The sequence below is a fragment of the Miscanthus floridulus genome, chromosome 1, assembly GCF_019320115.1.
Source record: "Miscanthus floridulus cultivar M001 chromosome 1, ASM1932011v1, whole genome shotgun sequence".
Taxonomy (NCBI): domain Eukaryota; kingdom Viridiplantae; phylum Streptophyta; class Magnoliopsida; order Poales; family Poaceae; genus Miscanthus; species Miscanthus floridulus.
The window spans coordinates 28,473,611-28,496,267 of NC_089580.1; the positions used below are offsets into that span (position 1 = coordinate 28,473,611).

General features: G+C 46.4%; 2 protein-coding genes and 1 long non-coding RNA gene across 3 annotated transcripts; 2 read left to right on the forward strand and 1 right to left on the reverse strand.

Annotated features, from left to right (window-relative positions):
* Nucleotides 1-527: 527 nt before the first annotated feature.
* Nucleotides 528-9,121, forward strand: LOC136476908 (transcription factor NIGTH1-like). The gene is made up of 6 exons (XM_066474889.1): nucleotides 528-1,180; nucleotides 1,369-1,445; nucleotides 1,880-1,928; nucleotides 2,050-2,302; nucleotides 8,094-8,205; nucleotides 8,647-9,121. The coding sequence occupies exons 1-6, from the start codon at nucleotides 781-783 to the stop codon at nucleotides 8,839-8,841; spliced, it is 1,086 nt and encodes a 361-aa protein (XP_066330986.1). The 5' UTR covers nucleotides 528-780; the 3' UTR covers nucleotides 8,842-9,121.
* Nucleotides 9,122-10,871: 1,750 nt separating this feature from the next.
* LOC136453712 (zinc-finger homeodomain protein 8-like) lies at nucleotides 10,872-11,738 on the forward strand. The gene is made up of 2 exons (XM_066454272.1): nucleotides 10,872-11,188; nucleotides 11,732-11,738. The coding sequence occupies exons 1-2, from the start codon at nucleotides 10,872-10,874 to the stop codon at nucleotides 11,736-11,738; spliced, it is 324 nt and encodes a 107-aa protein (XP_066310369.1).
* Nucleotides 11,739-12,971: 1,233 nt separating this feature from the next.
* On the reverse strand, nucleotides 12,972-17,410 carry LOC136476913 (uncharacterized). The gene is made up of 2 exons (XR_010763778.1): nucleotides 17,148-17,410; nucleotides 12,972-13,389 (listed from the first exon to the last, which is right to left on the reverse strand). It is a non-coding gene; the product is annotated as an uncharacterized lncRNA (long non-coding RNA).
* Nucleotides 17,411-22,657: the final 5,247 nt, after the last annotated feature.

The following is a 22,657-nucleotide window of genomic DNA, read 5'->3' on the forward strand; positions in this document are numbered from 1 at the left end:
CGAGTGCTTGACCTTGACACTCGGCAAAGCCGCCGTCACGACGATTTTTCTTTGCCGAGTGTCAGATTAGCGCTCGGCAAAGGCTTTGCCGAGTGCCCGATAAAGTGTACTCGGCAAAGAGGTCTTTGCCGATAAACTGTTTACCGAGCGCTCTTTGCCTAGTGTAACACTCGGCAAAGACTTTGACGAGTGTATATCGGCCTTTACCGAGTGCCTGAGGCACTCGGCAAAGAAGCTGGATCCGGTAGTGTTTATTCACCCTGAGCTCCAAAGTATACATACACCCTTGTTTAAGCAGCATTCCCAAGGTACCAAATCATAAACCACTCATGACCTAATCACCACATCTTCTTTTGCCCCTCATCACTACGCCCCAGGCTCCAAGCCTGTCCTTCCCCTCCCCCCCCCCCCCCCCCCCCCCCCCCCCCCCCTCCCTTTTCACTTGCCACTTTGCTCAAACCCACCATCCGCACTCCTCTCTCTTTCTCTTTCTCAGTGACTGTACCACTGTCCTGACTTTGCCATCTCCTCATCTCCTTTCCTTTCTGGCTTTCTCTCTCTACTATCTTCTTTCCTCATCTTTGATCACCAGCCGGACCACCGCTGATATAGCTACCGATCCTCCCGTCCATGGACTCCGCTTGATTCGACAAGTATATGACTCGATCGATCACAACAAGAAGTAGGATCGATTACTAGCTAGGAACTTGGTGTCCGTGCTCCATTTGATCGTGGAACAACACCTGCAACGCTGTGACTTTCCATTTGCTTGATCTCCCAATGCTGCAAAGGAACCTACCGAATCTCTCCCTCCAGATAAGCCCGCCAGCCGCCTCGTCGGCCGCTGCGCTGGCGGTGGCGAAGGCTCCGCCGACAGAACCAATTAGCACGGCGACGTACGCTGAAGGAAGCGGCGAGGTAGGGTTCTTTGCAAACCCTAGCCCCGGCGCGGAGCCCCCGGGCCTCAGCCTGGAGCTCGCCACGCCGGCGCGTGGCGACGACGCTGCCGGACGGCAAGGCCACCACCTCCAGCCGCAGGGGTGCGCGTTCAAGCGCGCGGCCGCCAGGGCTTCCCTGCCCGCCGGATCGAAGCGAAGCGCCCGGGCGCCGCGGATGCGCTGGACCACCGCGCTCCACGCGCGCTTCGTGCACGCCGTCGAGCTCCTCGGCGGCCATGAGAGTAAGCATATATATATATATCGTTCACGTGCGCTGTGCTAAACACTGGGCATGATCCGATATGCTTGCATTCCCCTTCCCTTCTGCACAAGCTTATTGTTTATGCTCAATTCTCTGACGATCTTTTCTGCTGGCGCGCGCGCGCGCGATCCGTTCTTGTGGCGGCCGCCCGTCGCTGACTGCCGGCAGGAGCGACGCCGAAGTCGGTGCTGGAGCTGATGAACGTCAAGGATCTAACGCTCGCGCATGTCAAGAGCCACCTTCAGGTACGTGCAGAAGAAAGCAAGAAAAAAAAATGAAGGGATACATCATCCATATCATATAATTTCATACAAGGGAAGAAGCTACCACGCCATACACAACTAAAAAAAAACACGGTGAATCTTGGTGCATGATGGCTCCTTTTTGTTTTTTCCACCACTTTTTCGGGTGTTCTTACTATTGGTAAACTAATTTGTCCCTGGTGAATCTTGGTCAAGTGCTAGGTGACAAACAAACGGCATCTAGGTAGCTTGGCCGCAATGGAACGACAAAGTCACAAAAACAAGACACATGATTCTTTCAGTCTTTCACCGTGCAGCTTCGCACCCACAGAAAAAGCTAACCAGATCATGCATCATGCCACAACAACATCACGCAAATTCCTCAAAAAAAAAGAGAACATCACGCAACTAACCGCTGTCATCCCCTTGGTTTGCAGATGTACAGGACAGTAAAGAGCACAGACAGATCGTTGCACATAGCTACAGGTATATATATATATGTATCCACGCAAAGCTAGCTAGCGTGGATCATGGACTTCGTAGTCCTAGCTATTTCATGCCGGGCGGGGCGTGCAATGACCGATCGTTGGAACATTGTGTGTCACAGGCGTGGCGTTGCCGCCGGTGCAGAGGACTACGGCGACAGGGAAGGAGGCGGCGGCGGCAGAAGCAGCAGGAGGTGGGGTGGTAGTGGTACCAGTGCCCGCATGTGACGGCATGGTTGGGATCTGCAGCTCTCCTTCGGCGGGCTCTGCGCCGCCTGCTACGGCGCCTACTTCCGCTGCTCACTTCCTCTGTGCGCCAGCAGCAACTGCTCCACTGGCGGCAGCACCGTCACCTCCTCCACCCATTCCCCCGAGGTCTGTCTGCATGTCACCTTCATCGCTTACTTATCTGTTTGCTGTTTTTACTGTTATCCCATGGTTATACAGTCGCTTCTGCTGCTGGCTGACCAAAAGATAACATTGATTTGACCGTCTCTCAGTTTGTTCCCTAGTTCAAATTTACTAACTGTTTTAAAAAGGCAATGCATATAGGCATTACAAACTCTCTAGTGTAAGAATGAAAGTATACTTATAAAAAAAAGAGTGAAAGTGCTTACATACTTTGCTAACCTTAGTCAAATCACATCCTTTTATTGAATTTATCTATTACTAGTATACAGCTTGTGAGACACTATGTGCATGAAATGTGATTGTGTTCGGCATTCTTTTCTTTGTTTTTAAAAAAATGCTTGACATTATTTTCTCCACAAATAAATCACGTCACATGGCAGTTTTTTTTTACCATTTGTAAATAACATAAGGCCTAAGGGCAAGTACATTTGTGTCCTCATATATATATAGACGATTCATATAGTCACATAACCACAAGACATGTAGGGGGTGTTTGGGACTGCTCCGCTCCACGTTTTTCAGCTTCGCTCTACGTTTTTTAGCCAAACGGTTTCAACTCCACTTACTCTGTTCGAGGAAAAAAGGTGGAGTTGTGAGAGCACCTAAAAGGGTGCTCCACAAACTCCAGGTTTTTATGAGAGCACCTAAAGGGGTGCTCCTATGTTGTCTTTTATGTTGTCCCACATAATTCAATCATCGATCCTTCATTTGTCCCACATAATGGTGAAAAAATGTCTCATAGTCCTAAATTCTTACTCACTAGGTTGCTTCATGAAACCATGACCTATATATTTATTTTCTTTAACCTTTTTTCTCCCCTCTCCACATCATAAAAAATCTTATGTGGCATTGCATGAGATGACCTTAAGACATGTAGCAATATAATTGCCCTAACTGCTTGGTTAAAAATGGGTGGAATGTGTTCACTCTTTTATAGAAAAAAAAAAAAGAATACAAAGGTTCTTGGAGTAAGCCGAACATACAGACACTCTAGCTAGATGATAATATATATAATATATACTACTATATAAGAATAAGATGGATTCCATTCAAAGCAATATTATACTAGCTAGCACGTGGTATAATATATGTTTCCCGTGCCTAGCTAGGGTTCACGTCTGATCCAAATCCAAAGTAAGTGCTTTAAGAATCAAATCTACTACAGTATTTGTGTGTTCTAAATAAAACAAGATGTATCGTGCATCTAAGTTTATCCAGTTTCCAGTGTAACCATAACCTTATCCATGAGTTAGCCAAAGATACCCATCCAAGAATGTTTAGAGGCAGGAAATGGGCCCGTTGTATAGTTAACTCTGGCTGCATGTTGAGTTGGTTTAACCTAGGACACAAAGGGCCAGGTATAGTAAATGTCTAGGCCCCGGCCTCTTTATAATACAAGTAGAATCGGCAGGTTAATAAAAATTGATTGGCCGGTGAATACGTTAAGTCTAAAAAAAGCCATTTGTCTATCCCAATATTATGGATTAGTATTAACTAGTTTTCTTTAGAGGAACATGTCTAGCTTCAAGTCTGCATTGTGTGGCAGTAGGGAAGTAAATGGCAAAACCATTCTGCACAGGCTATCTAAATCATCTTCAGGGCAGGCAGTTTTCATTCACAAACACAAAGAGAAACATGCCAGGAATTATCAGTTAACCGACTGATATCAACTAATCACCTGTTTTTTTACTCATAAAGCAAAATCCATCATCTAACTTTTTCTTGAGCTGACCAACATTCAATACTATATATGCAGTAGAGAAAAAAGATATATATGCCTGAATACCTTCCCTTTCTCCTGTGCAAGCATATGTATGTGCATGCCCTCTCTCTCCAGAGTCCAGACCATACGCCAGTTCTCTATCCATCTCCACCCCCTAATTTTCTTATAGAACCCGGAGTAGGAGTAGGAGTTATCCCAGGCATGGACTGAGCGACAACCAGTGCTCTCGCTGTAGCCGATATGTCACCCAGCCGACCTCTTCCGCGTGTCGTCACGCATCCACGCACCCTTCTGCTTGTCCGCGTCCGCATCCGTAGCTCCAGCCATCATCGCGCTCTCCGTGCCGCTGATAGATGTGCTCTCCATCCCTGTCACCCTCTCGATCTGCTTCTCTCTCCTGGTCAGTACTGTTCACCTGATGCGATGATCATGGTCAATCCACCCGTCTACCTCAGAGCTCAACGGCAGATATATATATATATATATATATATATATATATATATATATATATATATATATATATATATATATAGGGAGAGGCTATTCAGTAGCCGGCTACAAAATAAGTTATTCTGTAGCCACTTCCATTTACTATAATTTTATATACTAATTTACTATAATATCAATACATATTTACGATAGTTGGGTTACTATAACACATGGGGATATTTACCATAACGTTATATTAAACCACTTAGTAAGGAGTTACTATAATCTCGTAAATTAACATAGTAATTATCATAACTCAAAGTGGCTACAGAATAAGTTATTCTGTAGCCAGCTACAGGACAGTAGTTTATATATATATAAACTACTGTCCTGTAGCTGGCTACAGAATAACTTATTCTGTAGCCACTTTGAGTTATGATAATTACTATGTTAATTTACGAGATTATAGTAACTCCTTACTAAGTGGTTTAATATAACGTTATGGTAAATATCCCCATGTGTTATAGTAACCCAACTATCGTAAATATGTATTGATATTATAGTAAATTAGTATATAAAATTATAGTAAATGGAAGTGGCTACAGAATAACTTATTTTGTAGCCGGCTACTGAATAGCCTCTCCCTATATATATATATATATATATATATATATATATATATATATATATATATATATATATATATATATATATATATATATATATATAGGGAGAGGTTATTCAGCAGCCGGCTACAAAATAAGTTATTCTGTAGCCACCTCTATTTACCATAATTTTATATACTAATTTACCATAATGTCAATACATATTTACGATAGTTAGGTTACTATAACACATGGGAATATTTACCATAACGTTATAGTAAACCACTTAGTAAGGAGTTACTGTAGATCTCGTAAATTAACATAGTAATTATCGTAACTCAAAGTGGCTACAGAATAAGTTATTCTGCAGCCAGCTATATATAGAACTACTATCCTGTAGCTGGCTACAGAATAACTTATTCTGTAGCCACTTTGAGTTATGATAATTACTATGTTAATTTACGAGATTATAGTAACTCCTTACTAAGTGGTTTAATATAACGTTATGGTAAATATCCCCATGTGTTATAGTAACCCAACTATCGTAAATATGTATTGACATTATAGTAAATTAGTATATAAAATTATAGTAAATGGAAGTGGCTACAGAATAACTTATTTTGTAGCCGGCTACTGAATAGCCTCTCCCTATATATATATATATATATATATATATATATATATATATATATATATATATATATATATATATATATATATATATATATATATATATGATTCAACTGGATGCACTACCGGAATCCTTAAGTTTGTTGAGTGTTTTTATGTTTGCTGAGTGCATTCTCTCGGACGCTCGACAAGCAGATCTTTGCCCGAGTGCTTTTCAAAAAACACTCGGGACACAACTGATTTGCCGAGTGTTTTTATTAAAACACTCGGCATACAAGTTATTTGCCGAGTGCCAGCTCCAGGGCACTCGGCAAAGCCCCCGCCTGCAGCACACTTGACATGCACGCACACCCCCTCCTTCCCTGCCCCCGCTCCCCTCTCCTTGCCCCCGCTCCCCGCACCCCTCTCCCTACCCGGCACTCCCTTGTCCTAGTTGCCTCCGCGCCCCTCCCCTCCTCCTGCCGGCGCCACCCCCTCCTTCCCCGGTCGCCGCCCCCTCCCCTCCTCCCTCTCCGGCGCCGACGCGGCCCCGCCCTCCCCTCCCTCTTTGCCGCGCCCCCCTCCTCTCCCTCTCCGGCGCGGCCCCGCCCTCCCCTCACTAGATCCGCCCGACCCTCAGCTCCCCTCCCTCTTCCCCTACCTCCTCCCTAGATCCGCCCGTCCACGCCGCTCCCCTCCCTCCCCTCCTCCCTCTCCGGCGCCGACACGGCCCTGCCATCCCCTCCTCCCTCTTCGGCGCGCCCCTCCCCTCCCTCTCCGGCACGGCCCCGCCCTCCCCTCCCTCTCCGGATTCGGGCACCGCCCCTCCCCTCCTCCTCTCCGGATCCGACCACCGCCGCTCCCCCTCTCTCTCCCGGTGGCGGCGTGGTGCTAGTGGTGGTGGCGTGGCATCGGCGGGAGGCGTGGTGGTGGTGGTGGCGTGTTGGCGGCGAGTGTGTCGGCAGCGGGCGTGGTGGGCAGGCGCAGGAGCTGCGCGAGCCAGTCAAACGCGAGGAGGCGATGAGCTCACCGGCGATGGTGGCGGCGCCGCAGCGCTGTTGGTGGAGGGGCTGGCGTGTTGGTGCTGTTTTTTTTATTTTTTTGGAAAAATATTTGCCGAGTGTTTTTGGGGCACTCGGCAAAGTCTTTGCCGAGTGTCCGACAAAAAACACTCGGCAAAGATTCTTTGCCGTTAAAAATTTTACCGAGTGCCCACTCGGCAAAGGGTTTGCCGAGTGTTTTCATGCCTTTGGCACACGGCAAAGATCTTGTTCCCGGTAGTGATATGGTATACGTGGAGAGCACCTAATGATCAGCTTCATCATTACTTAGAAGCTAATTGAGCTAACCGAAGTCTAAGATAAAAAACAAAGAGTCCATGATAAGTCAAACAACACCATACGTTTGTCGAAGCAAAGAAGGTGGCTATTATGATCAGGATGCACAGGGGATCGATGGCTGGCAGATGCATATAGACAGACATGGAGGCCTAGCAACAGTGCTGCTGTCTTGGCTTCGTTGTTCTGGCCTTCTGGGACTCTTGGTTATATATGTTCAGTGATCATGCATGCAAATATGGATCGGCCGGTCGAGAAACAGCGAGACAGTGCTCCAGGTTGTTGTTGGCCTGTGGTGGTGTCCGGCTTCCTGTTCATCTCTGTGTACCGGAGGCCTGGCATGGTAGGGACAAATCAAGGCGGGCATGTTCCGATATATATGCTAGAGCCGCGCAGAAACCCCAGAGCCCTCACTGTACATATATACAGATCAACAGTAAACAGCACGGAGCAAGGCTACAAGGAAATATGGAAGATAGTTCGTGCATGTGTGCGACTGCAATGCATGCAAGTGTTAGAATCCAAAGTATATACTTGCTGCATGCAGTGATGGGTCAAATAAATATAATACTACTCGTTATCAGCGAAAAAAAATGCACGTATGCTAGCGATAGTATTAACATGTGTGTTATGCTGTTACGTGTATGTCTATACTTAAGTCTTGTTTGGATGCGTATATATTCACCTCAATCCATATGTGTTGGAGTGGACGCATCCAAACAAGGCCTTAAACTGCAATTTCTCATAGAGCTTGTTCTCCTTATCTAGTCTTAACTTGTTTTAGCTTATTCTCTCTCACAGAACGCTATTGAATCAGCCGAAATCAGCCGTCCACATTTTTCAAACTGGATCAGCCGAACACCCCCAAATAACATGTGCTATATATATAGTTATTATGGTCTCTGTGCAGCATGTTGAGACTGTTAACCTGCATCTCTGACCACGGATTAAATGACTAACAGTCCAACTCACAGTTTAATTTATATAGCAATGTACTACCTGTGGGCTTCATGAAATTGATAAGAGCGCTGTTAATTTGTTGAGCACACAGGAACAGGACTGACCACGCACCAGCAGTGCCGGAAAAAGGTGTTGCAATTGTTGACTCGTTGTACCGCTGTCAGGAACATAATTTCTCACCGCCAATGCTTCAAGATACTCAGGTACGTACACAAGCGCAAGCAAGCAAGAGTTATCTAAACATGTTAATTCCACCATGCAAACGCATGCACATGTGACTCTCTTTGGCACCTCTTGTTCTGAACAACTTATTTGCACTATTGTACTGTTGAAGTAGGCCATGAAAAACAGTAGATAGAGAAGCACTACAGATATAAGGACATATATACCATATGCTATTCTCTGAAAGAGCATATACCATTGCTCTCAAGTTATATGTTTTTTAAACAAAGATGTTATTAAGGGCTCTTTGGAATGCAGGGATTTCACAAGAATTATATAGGAAAATTTCATATGAATCAATTTATTTTTTACAGGAAAAAATTGTAGAAACGGAAAAAAATCACACGTTCCAAAGGGGCCTAAAATTGTATGGGTCCACATATATTATATACATGTAATGTTTTATCGTGACAATGTATCAGGCGGCTCAAGAAGAGGCAAATGGTCACCTTGACCCCATCGCTACAAACTGCTCAAGCCCAGCGAGCTCTTCCCCATCTCTTGCTAGCCTGGAGCAGCTGACGGACGACATGTACGCGCCGAGCCTAGAGATCTCCCTCGGGAGGCAGGACTGGAGCATGGACCGTCCGGAAGGACTTTGCCTGAAATACCTGTGACGAAAGGGGGATCGAGCTTTGTTTTTATGGTTTCGCTCAACTAATTAATCATTGATCAATATTCATGAAGTAGCTAGGCTTTATGTTCGGCACGGCATGGAATGAAATCGATCTATGATGAGCAGGTTGTGAGTGCTTTAATTAGTATCTTTTGGATATGGAAAGCACATATATGAATCATACGTTCATTTGGATTGGATCAAGATTAGTGAATGGTTATGAGTACATATACAATCCCATGGGTTTGAAACTTACGAGAAAACCTGCAGGTGCCGGCATATATGTGTTCACTCATCCGTTGAGACGACTGAGTACTGACGCTGCTGAAGAGAGACGAATGCGAGATGGGCAGCAGGCAGGAGCCAGTGGACGGATCGGAGGAGGCCACCGTGGCATGGATATACCGAATTTATTTAGAGGGGTTTAGATCTGTTCGTATTCGAGTTCAGATATTCAACATCTAATACTATTCATATCCGAATACTGAAATCGAATATTTATGATGTCGATATCCAATCGTATTTTGTCCGGCATGGTTGATATATCCGTATTCGAATCCGAATCTAAACTGAAATATGAAAACAATATCAGCGAGTATCCGATCCGTTTTCGTCCCTGCCTCTGACTATGATGGAAGGCGCGGAAGCCATCGATGGCCGTCGGAGCAGCAACCGCACCGCCCCCGCCGCCGTCTCTCTTTCACGCCGCGCACGCTGGGGCTTCCGGGAGTAACGCCTTTCGGCGTGCCACGCGCATGCGTTCTGGGCTTCAGGCGAGAGAGGCTGGATGGAGCGGATCCGGTCTGGCCCAATTAGCACGCCAGTTTGCGGCCCACCAGGCTTAGCACACAGCAAATTTCGACGTCGCATCCCAGCCCAAGACAACGACGTCGGTCTTTCGCAAGGTTCCAATTCCTCCTCCACTGATGAAAAGTCGTCAATTCCAGGAGCAGACATGACACAGCCTGTTCGCCTGATCGTGATCATAAATTTTCAACCAGAACAGTATTTTTCTCTTACACCAAACCAACACAGTAATAATTCACAATCATTTCAGCCCCAGCCGAACAGGCTGACAGCAACCGCAGAACAGAACAGTCCATGACAAAAATGCCGCAGCTGCTGCCATCGAGCCCACGGTAATCGCGCGACTCCGTCTCCACCCACCGGTTCGGGCAGTCGGCACCGGGCTTGAAACTGCCTACCACGGCCACCCCAACCTATCGAGCCCAAGCGCGTGTCACGGATAGTAACTGACCGATTATCCGGCTACTACTCCTCCCCTGGACATCGGTGGCCTGTGGGGCTATGGGCACGCAGTGACGCAGACTCACCCCGGCGGCAGCTCCGATTCTGTGTGCCGAGCATGGAAGCATGCCCGGGTTCCACCGATTCCATGGAGTGAGCTAGTAATCAGCGCAAAAGACCACACTAGGGGCTGTTTGGATACTATCATAGACACAGACTGCCTGGCCTGGGTGCTGCCTATACCGCGTTTGCTTGCAGCCCTGTATCCTTGCCTGGTCCAGGCATTTCAGGAACACAAAAACGATCGCCTGGCCACAGGCAATGTTGCCTGCTTAGATTCTTTCACAGTTAATGAAGATTAAATTATCAGGCAGATATTTCAAACTAAACAACGTATCTGTGATATAGCCTGAGCAGGCAAACCATGATGACTCAACAGGCAACATCCAAGCAGTCATTTTTCTGAGGCAACAGCTCCAGGGTTCCATCCAAACTAGCCCCGCCCCCGCACTCGTGCTACTTTCCCACTCCAAAACATCTCCGACCGGTTTTTGCTAGGGACAACTGTCTGTCAGACATCAAAGTGATGGTCCTTCGCTAACGGACATCCACTTTAGAGCATTTTGCCAGAAAGACACCCTGGTTCGGTGAAATTAGGTCACAGAGCACCACGGATCGTTGCAGCCGGTTGAGGAGAGAGAACAGTGGTGAAATAATATTCTTGCCCCTGCCGCTTTCTTCTTCCTCTCTCCCTTTCTCTTTTTTTCTGTTTCCTGTCCTACGATGGCGCGCAGCGGCGGGGGCGGCGCGGGGGGCGGCAAGAACAAGGAGTGCATGTGCAACCACACGGCGGCCATGGGCGGGCAGGCCTTCGACGGCTGCGGCAAGTACACGGCCTCCTCGCCGAACTCGCTCAAGTACACGGCCTGCGGGTGCCACCGCAGCTTCCACCACCGCGCCACCTTGTTCCCGTCGTCAGTGCCAGTGCCAGCGTCGCCGCACCTCGCGCTGTCGTACCACGCCGTGCCTAACGCCGCCCCGCCCCTCGTGGCTCGACACGCGCGCCAGCTCCGAGACCCCGCCGCGCACGGACGACTTCGGTATCGGCGTCAGTTACGTGCTCCGAGACGCCGCCGCGCACGGACGAATTTGCGGAGAAGCAGGGCTGACGCATCCAGCGGAACGACGACGACACCCTGGACCGCTTTTGTGACGAGATTGGGGTCAAGCGCCAGGTTCTCAAGGTGTGGATGCTCAATCGCCAGGTGCTCAATCGAGGGAGGGGTGGAGGAGATTTGGTTCTTTACCATGTGAAGAGGAAGAGGATGAGCGCGCAGGCGCGGGAGCCTCCCGGCTTGAGCTCGTGGTCGCAGCAGAAGTAGCGGCTAGCGACCATGAGCACGACCTGCGCTGCGGCGAGGAGGAGCAGCGCGTCGGTGTAGTTAAAGGCAGTGCGGGTCGCGGGTCGGTGTGGAGTGCAGAGGAGGCGAGGGAAGTGAGGGCTTCGCTTTTTTGCGTTTTGGGGTGGGTAGTCACGCTCACGTCTCTCTCTCCTCAAACTAAAAAAAGAGAAAGGGAGAGAGGAAGAAGAAAAGCGGCAGGGGCAAGAATGTCATTTCATCGTTGTTCTCTCTCCTCAACAGGTTGTAACCGGTCCGCGGTGTCCTGTGACATAATTTCACCAAACCAAAGTGTTTTATGGTAAAATGCTCCAAAGTGGGTGTCCACCAGTGAAGGACCGTCACTTTGGATGTTATACGGATAATTGTCCCTTTTTGCTATCACCTGTAACTTTCGTTCTCTTGTTGTCTCTTTCTGCTATTAGTATAATGCCGTACGAACGCCACGGCTTCATTTCAGGGATGTATATGAAAACAACCAAACAACAATATTTTTTCATAGTTTGTCTTATACAATTGTATATGACTATGTATATGATCCAAAAAACACTCATGCATAACAAGGCATAATAAAGTCATATCTCACATACTATAAATAATTTATGAATTGCTTAAGTAATGGCATGGCCATCATCAATCAAAGCACGTGAGTAGAAAGAAAACAAAGGCCGAAAATATTGTCACTGCATACAGAATAGCTAGAAGAAGGGTGCTCACATACATTTCTAAAAGCCTTAATCAATTATTGCATCTCCAGTCATTTGAAATGTAAAGAAGCTTCATTTTCTTTCAGCAAGACGAGAAAAAGTTAAAAATAAAACAATCTTCATAAAAACAATCTTTCATATATGCAGCAGAGAAGCTTCATATTGTACATAGCTTTATGCCATCATTTCACCTCCTTCTTGCAGACAACATTTTGGTTTGTGCTACCATAACGTCTTCCAAACACTGTTATTGCCAATCAGATAAAAACACTTGTGTATGCATAATTAATGATTCAGTTGATGCTATACAAAATCAACTCCATCAAAGAATTTTGTCAACTTTACTGCGGTCAGGCTTACAACATCATATAAAAAATTTAATATTGTTTCTGAGTGACATCCAAGATCAGAACTATTAAATACTCCAGTACAAAGTAACAAATAGGCCCCATTCGCTGGTCTGAAATTTGGCTGAAACTGGCTGAAAAACACTGTTTCGGCTGAATTGTTGTGAGAGAAAAACACTGTTCCGGCTGAAAAAAGAAGTCGAACAAGCCGAATATGGGGTAAGCCGAACAGGACGATATTCTAAAGGATGCATCTCTTGAAATGGAGAACACTAAAAGTAAATAGGCCTCCTCCAATATTTTTCCATTAGTACAAGAGATATGTCACAAGATATTATGTCCTTCTTATTCATCTTAGAAAATATTAATTTGCTCACAGTAGTTTTCATATTAGCTTGCAAAGAGATGCAGCTATCACCAAAATGATCAAAGATCTAAAAAAGTAACTAAATGATAATCACATATTCACGTTACAACTCAAAACAAAATTGTTTCTAGAAAAAGGAACCCACCTGCATCGGTTTTCCAGAATCAGCTTTTAGATTGATACATGAGGTGTTAGATCCATTCATGGCCTTTTGGCGAATTCTGAAGAAGGATTGGGTCCCTCTGGTTGGCCTCTCTTTCTTAGATGCACATTTGTGTCAGGTGCTTCCATATTTTGAGATTTACTAGGTAGGTGGGTCTACACAGGTCCGTACAAATCAACACGGTTGCTAGGCGCAGAATTAAATCTCCGATTTGTGTTATCATCTAAATATGCCGAAGAGAGCACTGAGATGTCTAAAAGAAGCCTAGCGTTTGGAAACTCTTGCTCGTCTGAGCATTTGTCTGGTTTCGCTCTTACCTGCTGTCGATGTTTTACCACCAGCAACCCGTCACGGGGTACCCGGGACGGTGATTTGTTCGGAGGGGTATCGGCGTTTGCAGGAACTCGATAGTAAACGCAGGGAGACAACGATTTATACTGGTTCGGCACGCCGGAAAATCATGGCGCCCTACGTCCAGTGTGGGGTGGATAGTATATTGCGCCCTGCGCTATTTGTTGTGTTGCGAGGTATGTTGTGGTTATGTCTGTCGCTCCTGGTGTCTCTTATCTTCCGATCTAGGGACCCCTGCCCTCCTTTATATAGTCCAGGAGAGGCGGGAGTCCTAGTCGGTTACAAAGTAGAGATCCTAGTAGGATTATGTGTAACTAGTTCTAGTAGGATTACATGTAGGGAATCCTAGTTGGACTAGGTCTTCTTCTCTCTTCTCCGTGCGAAACCCTATGGGTCCCGTATCGACAAGCCCCCGAGCATCTCATGGATGAGCTTCGGAAGCCTTCTTGTTCTTCTTGATCTTCGTTGAGTTGTTGTAAATCCGTTTGAGGTTCTTCTTGAAGTGAAACCTTGAGATGGTCTTCTTTGTCTTTTCTTCGGCTGATGTGCACTTTTGGATAAAAGTGCACTCAGTGAGTGTAGCCTCCGAGCCTCTTGCTTGTTGGGACAAGAAGCCAGAGGGTCCCTTTAGTCTTCTTGGTTGCTCCGAGTTCTTTTTCGGTGGGTGCAATTTTTCGTAAAAATTGCACTCACTGAGTGTAGCCCCCGAGCCTCTTGCTTTTGCTTGCAAAAGTTGGAGGGTCCAGATTTTTGTCTTCAAAAAAATTTTTGGGGTTATGTATCCCGCAGCCCCTGAGCCTTCTCCGAGTACTTTTCTTTAGAATAGAAATCGGATGAAGGGTCTTGATGTGTTGTCTTTGTTGTAGTCTTGAGTACTTGTATTCTTGGTCTTTCATCCTTGAATTCGAGCCCCCGAGCTTAGTTTTTTGACTAAGCCATGATGCTCTTCCGAGTTATTTTTTATTCAACGAGGTCGTTTCTAGACTTCTCTGGTTCTTGATGTCCCTCTTCCAGGTTGTTTGCACTTCGTCCAGGTTCTTTCTGAATTTGTATGTACCTCATCTGGGTTGTTTTTTTATCAATCCGGGTTCTTTCTGAAATGTTTTTCCAGGTTGTTTTTGATTCATCCGGGTTCTTTCTGATCTTGTCTTGGTTCTTGCCGCACCTCTTCCGGGTTGTTTGCACTTCGTCTAGGTCCTTTCTGAACTTGTATGTACCTCATCCGGGTTGTTTTCTGATCAATCCGGGTTCTTTCTGAATTTGTCTTGGTACTTGCAGCACCTCTTCGGGGTTGTTTGCGCTTCGTCCAGGTTCTTTTTGAACTTGTATGTACCTCATCCGGGTTGTTTTCTGATCAATCCGGGTTCTTTCTGAATTTGTCTTGGTACTTGCAGCACCTCTTCGGGGTTGTTTACGCTTCGTCCAGGTTCTTTCTGAACTTGTATGTACCTCATCCGGGTTGTTTTCTGATCAATCTGGGTTCTTTCTGAATTTGTCTTGGTACTTGCAGCACCTCTTTGGGGTTGTTTGCGCTTCGTCCAGGTTCTTTCTGAATTTTTATGTACCTTATCCGGGTTGTTTTCTGATCAATCCGGGTTGTTTCTGGACTAGCTCTCAAGAGCGTGTTTTCCTGATCTCATGGTACCGATGTAGCTCCCCTGCATGTTAAACATAAAAATATGTTGTAAATGACATTTCGGATATGAAGTGGGGAGCATATCCCATATTTGAATAATCAATCAGGGGCGGGCCCCAGCATTATGAAATGCATATAAACTTTTTGCGTCTTGCTCTTGCTAGGCCATGCAAAATCCTCAGGTAGTGTCCTGTTACGTTTAAGCACTTGAATCTCTGGCGTATGGTTCAGAGGTTCATGACGTGACCATGTGAGCCTGGCACTCGGTTCGTGACCATCCATGTGAGTAGACAAGCTTCACGGATTAAGGCGTGTTCTGCATGAGGAATTTGGCGGCCGTTAAGAGAAGACCTAGAGCACTATGTTTGCTTGCATGATGATTTTTTGTGTCTTCCCTTGCTAGGTCGGTTAATTTCCTGGGCAGTAGCCTGTTACGTTTAAGCACTTGAATCTCGCGTATGGTTCAGAGGTCCTTTGACGTGACCATCCGTATGGTTCAGAGGTTCTTTGACGTGACCATCCGTATGGTTCAGAGGTTCATTGACGTGACCATCCAATCGAGAAAACAAGCTTCACGAATTAAGGCTTACTATCCGAGTAAATTAACAGCCATTAAGGGAAGATGATATGGCCACAGAGGTATACGAATAATATCCGGAATGTATTTAAAAATTAAAGCGTCACTTAGCTTGGTTCATGGCTGAGTTGTCGACGAAGCCGTGGCGGTCATTGATGAAGCCGACTAGTCGGAGTCGATTCCGACTAGTTGTCGATCACGTGGAATCCGCCCTCGACTAGTTTTCTCGACGAGAGGAGTAGTCGAAGTAGTCGTCCGCCGGTCGCCGAGTGCTCTCGCGAATTTGAAGTAGTCGTCGGGGACGTTGGGGTAGTAATGCTCGCGTACGTCTTCTGTGTATGTTGAGCGAAGGTCTTGGAATCTCTTTGGTAGCTTCTTTGTTATACGTAGCAGAATTCTTTGGATTTGACAAGTCTGTTGCTGATTGGACTCGGATAGATTGCGGTGAGTTGATTGACTTACTCCAGGAAAAAGTAGATGCAAAGGACCGCCTCTGTAGACCGGGCTTGTCGTCTTGCATGTAACGGCAGAGATTAAGCGCTATGGATTTCCGAGATTTCTTTGACTTGCGGGCTGCTAGCTTGCTATAGTTTGTAGCTGCAGCGCTTGTTGATAGGCTCGCTGGAGTCGGAATCCCGTGCGAGTGCCGTGCCTAATGCGGTCGTTGGGATCGAGGACCCCACATCCCGTGTCGGACAGAGTAAGATCGATCCAGATGAGACATTGGCTAGCTTCGTGATGAAACGCATCTGGGTCGATGTAGTCGACGAGTTGACGTGGACGAGTTGCCCATGTAGGACGGGGATCACCATGGAGAGGTCGAGCTTCTGCGGGACGGTGCTGAAAATGCATCTCAGATAGGGCCGATGAGGGCCGCAGTGAGTTGTCGACGAGGGCTGCGAATATTGATCTTGAGGTCCTGTCGCCGAGAACGTGTTGTTGATCTTGAGGGTCGACGAGAGCTGCAGCGACTTGTCGATGAGGGCCAACAAGAGCCACAACAAATCTTTGATCTTGAGGTCCACCGAGCTCTCAAACGCAAAGCGTCGAGGGCCCCTACCTGGCGCGCCAGCTGTCGATGTTTTACCACCGGCAACCTGTCACGGGGTACCCGGGACGGTGATTTGTTCGGAGGGGTATCGGCGTTTGCAGGAACTCGATGGTAAACGCAGGGAGACAACGATTTATACTGGTTCGGCACGCCGGAAAATCACGGCGCCCTACGTCCAGTGTGGGGTGGATAGTATATTGCGCCCTGCGCTATTTGTTGTGTTGCGAGGTATGTTGTGGTTATGTCTGTCGCTCCTGGTGTCTCTTATCTTCCGATCTAGGGACCCCTGCCCTCCTTTATATAGTCCAGGAGAGGCGGGAGTCCTAGTCAGTTACAAAGTAGAGATCCTAGTAGGATTATGTGTAACTAGTTCTAGTAGGATTACATGTAGGGAATCCTAGTTGGACTAAGTCTTCTTCTCTCTTCTTCGTGCGAAACCCCATGGGTCCCGTATCGACACCTGCACATAACACTGGTTAAAGTCCCATAAGTTCATAAACAAAATAAAGCAGAAATGTCAGACCTATCACTATCTATAATAAGATTTAGGCTCTGGCCTCAAGGCAGCTTAGTTACTGGTGGGGGCGCCTAAACGCTGAACTTCATGTTTGTACTTTTTTGGGGATATAAAAGTGGGGGAAACCTTTCTTCTAAAAAAAAGAAATGTCAGACCTCAGTTGTATGAGAGAAAGAATGATGGAAGAAGGAACCAACCTGTGTCAATCGCTTTGATTCATTTTTTTGGCATGCTGCCCTAAGGTGCTACCATTCACCTTTGGCCTTTTTTGTGGTCAGGATCATGTGCTGGGCCTCTCCTTCTTAGTTGTTGTCTCTCAGATGCCTCCATATAGTGATTTTTCAGGTAGGCATGCAGGTAGGGATATGATGCAAACTTCAGTGCTATTCCTCGGTGTAGAATTAGATCTCTGAGTTGCAATCTCATCCCAAGATGATGCTGAAGAGAGACCTGAGACATCAGAAGCCATCATGGTCTTTGGAGACTCTCCCCTCCTCTGAGCTTGTGTCAAGTTTTGCTCTTACCTGCACATATCACACAGCTAAATTCATTTATCTATATAAATAAGCATAAGACAGATGTCAAACCTCAGTGCATAGGAAAGCATGTGGATGGATTATACATGAACAAAAAAGCAACGGTAAGCTTGTGTGCATAAAAAACATAGGCTCCCCAATTGTGCAGTTATTCTGACATAACAGTTATTTGACGCAAGTGAAGCCAAGTCACTTCGAACAAATTGAGTTTGAAAGGCAACACTGCAGCTAACGAAAATGGGGTGTCCACAAACAAATCCCCCAAGTTAATACTTAGAAGTACAATACATAATTCCAATGGACCATGGTCTCTTGTATGCCAAGAGGAATAGAATTTGACATCTCCTATTCCATACATACAACACAAATGGTTATGCGCACTTGGCAGAAACTAACATAGTGGCTCATTTGCAAATCGACAAAGATCCATGGGCTGTTGCCATATGTAGTATTAAATTACCATAGTATATATCTTTCTGAAGTCCAACCTAGAATATGAGTTAAATGACAAGTTTATCACCAGAATTGCATAGACCACGCCATTGATCAATAGAAAGTTGGTCTATCTTTAGCCCACTAGTCGACATTGCACATGCCTAGGGACCAGGAACAAAAACTAAAGGTGAAATAACATTGACAAAGCAATATATATTGAGGTCTGACAGAGACAAAAAGAGGTGCTCGATAAATCTCTGCATAGAAGAGCACTAAAAAGTGCATATGTCATGAAGAACGGAAGCCTGGGCATATCGAGAAGCACATGTTTGTATTATCTGTGGTACCATATTGCTTCAAACCATTACTCAAGACCTCAAAAAAATTCATTACACGAGTGTAGTATAATCATCAAATCAGCTACAAACCTCAGGTTCTATGAGTTTCACATTTCGCCGCAGCATTGCGAGCTAGTCCACGCTGATCCTCTACGGTGGTGCTCCTCCTGCTCGAACGGAAACCTCCGTGCGGGAGCCCCAGACCTCTGAGGACAGAGAGAGAGTGACGAACTGACGACCCGATGCGGCCTAGTCGTGTCGGTGTCGAGGCCCTATAGCCACGCTGGAGCGAAGGCTGCTCGCGCCGGCGTGGGGATAAGCAGTGGCGGATGTACGATGCGGGATAAGGGGGCTAAAACAATGGAGATGTTGATTTGCATGAAGATTTAATGGTGAAATCAAGCTTTTGCTACAGTGATTAGGCTTGAAATCAAGAAATTAGGAGGGGCTGGAGCCCCCCCAGCCCCCCCTGTGGATCCGCCGCTGGGGATAAGGCCTGCTCGCGCCAGCACGCCTGAGCCCGTCGCCGCTCGGTACAGGGCCCCCGCCGCTGCGTCTCCCTCGACATACCCGCGGCGGTGTTTGGCTCCACGCTACATACCCGTGGCCACATGTGCGGGTATGTCCCCCAGCAGCCCATGCCCGGTGGCCATGGCCGTGGCGGCGGGGGATGCGGCAGCCCGCGTTGGGGAAGAATCCCACGCGCGAGGTGGAATCGGCAGCATCAAAGGCGGCCTGACGTTTCTTTTTTCCACGAAAGAGAGAAAATGGGGCATGGGGACAGGAATCGAACCCTCGCCGCCCGGGCGCCGTGTGGGTGCGGGTGCATTTGAAGCCTGCGTGAGAAGGCTGGTGTCACACGTCAAATCGTTACCATCCGATTTGGTTTGAATGTTTTAGTACTTCTTAATTTTAACGGAGATGAGTTTCTATGTGTATTTTTTTTTGGTGCATGATAATTGAAGACTAAGCATAATTTTGATTGGTGCGTTATAGCAGAGATAGCTCGTTGCTGGTTGCTGCTACGATGTCAGGCCTGATCGATATTTGGACGCTGGAGCGGGAGCGGATGGTCCGGGCCGACGGGGCCGCGCAGGCGTTCAGGTCGGTGGTCTCGCTCGGCGGAGGCGAACGGCAGGGACGACGCGACACGGCTCGATCGGAGTCTGGTGGGAGTAGTAGCGCCGCCGCCGCTAAGCCCTGCGACGGAGTCGGTGCCGTGCTCGTGGACGCTGCGGAGAAGCAGGCCGCTGCGTCTGCGTCTGCGTCTGCTGGTAGTAGCCCGCCGGGGTTCGTCCGAGAAGACGCTTTCTTGTCCATCCTAATTGATTGATTCGGCCAGTAGATTTTTGAACAATAGGTAGTACGTATATATGTTAGCTGTGTATACGTCCGACTGCTTTGTGGCATTGTGTGGTTCTTGTAATCTTCTGAAACATCAAAGAGTACATCAAATGATGTTTGTATTTTCTGAAAGTCACTGGTATATATCAAGAGGTCTGATGTCTCAGAACAAGTTCGTTTACATGTGCTAGAAAACTACAAAGATCGATATATAGGGCCCAAGTGGAAGCAAGAAGCTGTGTAAAGTGAAAACTCCTCGCCACCACTCGGCTAAACGGGATATTTGAACTCAGATACTTGTCAAATATCTTTACGAACACAGGTATTTTACTTGCTAGCTTTCAAACAAGATCTAGAGGTACTAACACCAGTCGGGAACTCAGAGATGACATCTAGATGCAAGAAGAGATACTTGTCAGGGGGTTGGACTAGCTCAGCCCTTTGTTTCTGGTTTGAAACATGGGGATTTTTGTTTTCTAATTCAGATCCTGATCCATGATATTTCTGTATCATTCGTGTGAAATTTATGTATGTTGTTGGATGGACTTTTAAACATGAGAACTTGGTGCTGTTTCTAGTTTTCAACCCTCCAGCATACACCACGGATCGATTTATCGCGGGAAATGTGATGCGAACCGTTGACAGGCTCTCCCACCTCGCAACCAGTACATCGTCGTAGGCCATTGATTTCCCGAATCAAATATGTTGGAATATATTACGAGCTCGGCCCATATAATATTTAATAAATCAAATAAAACTCTATGGTACGTAATATTAAGTGTTGCATGGTTTAATACCATACGGGATTTTGACTGAATGCTGACTCAGCTTATATTGTTGAAAATTATTCATCTAAATTGAAAAGCTGGAAAAAGAATAAAGGCGTGCCATATGCGCGCGTGCCGCCGCCGGTCGGGCCGTGGCGTGGCGAGGCGGGCGTGGGTAGTCTTTTGCCACTTAAATTCACATTATCACGGGAGTTTCGCTCTTTGATGGTGGAGGCAACTGATTGCATCAGTTACCGTCTCCTGGGATTCTACGCTGTCTTCGTCTTCTCTTCCCGTCAGCAGCCATATATATCATGTCTTCCGTCAGTCCAGATGAGAGAGATTCTTCTGTAACCACGCTGTCTTCGTCTTCTCTTCCCGTCAGCAGCCATATATATCCTGTCTTCCGTCAGTCCAGATGAGAGAGATTCTTCTGTAACCACTCCTGAGAGAAACACAGTTCAACAGCTTTCTGATTTCCCCGTACGCGCACGGAGGAGCGGGAGAGCAGGTGCCTCCGAAACCCTCGTCCGCCTGAGAATCCTGCACGTGGTGAGCGACGATTAGGTTTTTGGGGAGCGATCAGGGACTGCTCGTACATCTTCTCCCTGGAGATCGCTCTTGGATTAGTCCTCTCTCTGGAACGTCGAGGTGTCTTCTTCTTCTTCCTGATGATACGTTCATGGGACTGCACTGCGAACATCTTCCTATATCGACTGTGGTCCACGACTTCGAGCAACGCATTATGTCGACTAGTGCGAATGGAGCCTCCGATGCCCTCGGCATGGGACCCTCCGCTGGGTACAGTCTAATCTCTATAATTACTGTATCTTGTATTCTTACTGTAGCAATAAGTATGTCATCTATACATGCTGTAGCGTTCATAAGAAATATACACATGCACATACATGCTGTCATAAACCTGCTGATATTATATTTCTGGATTAAACTGATAATAAAAATGCCCAAATTCCTAACAATCCAAAAACCTAATGTTAGGCAATTTTCTGTCAGTGGTTTTGCTGCCGCTTTGAAGCCGAATAATTTTGATGGCAAGAATTTTATGATATGGCGTGTAAAGATGACATTGTGGTTGACTGCGATGAACTGCTATCACGCCACACAGGGGAAGCTTGAACAGTTTACTTCTGAGGAGGAGCGAAAGTTCTTGGCTACCGATAACCTGTTTCGAGGCGCCGTGATTAGTGCACTTAATCCTAAGTATGAGAAAAACTACATATCTTACACATCAGGCAAAGAATTATGGGATGCTCTTGAGACAAAGTTTGGCGTTTTTTATACTGGCAGTGAGCTGTACCTTATGGAGCAGCTGTACGACTACAAAATGGTTGAAAACCGTTCTGTTGTTGAATAGGCTCATGAGATACAGGCACTAGCAAAGGAACTAGAACATTTTTCGTGTCTGTTGCCCAACAAGTTTATGGCTGGCGGTATCATCGCTAAGCTACCACCTTCTTGAAGGAATTTTGCTACTTCTCTAAAACACAAGAGACAAGAGTTTAGCGTGGCTGAGCTTATTGAATCTCTTGATGTTGAGTTGAGGGCGAGAGTAAAAGACAACCGTGGAAAAGGAGTTGAGTCTTCCGCTGTCAATATGGTGCAGAAGAAAAACTTATTTGCATCTCGTAATAAAAATAAGAAGAACATACAAGAGAACAACAATGCAAAGCCTAAGCAGACTGCACAGTTTAAGAAGAAAAACAACAGGAAATGTGGAGGATGCTTTGTTTGCGGGAGTGATGAGCATTGGGCAAGTGCATGCCCAGACCGTAAATACAAGCCAGAAAAGAAATTAGCAAATGTGGTCATTAGCGAGACTGGAGGAGTAATATCTGGGTATGGTAATTCTTTACCCTTTATTCTTTCAGTTTGTCTTTCACCTGAGTGGTGGATGGACAGTGGTGCTAATATTCATGTGTGTGCTGATGTTTCTTTGTTTATTTCCTATCAGGCCGGCAGAAGTGGAGCCTTGCTAATGGAAAACGGTTCATATGCGTGTGTTCTTGGTGCTG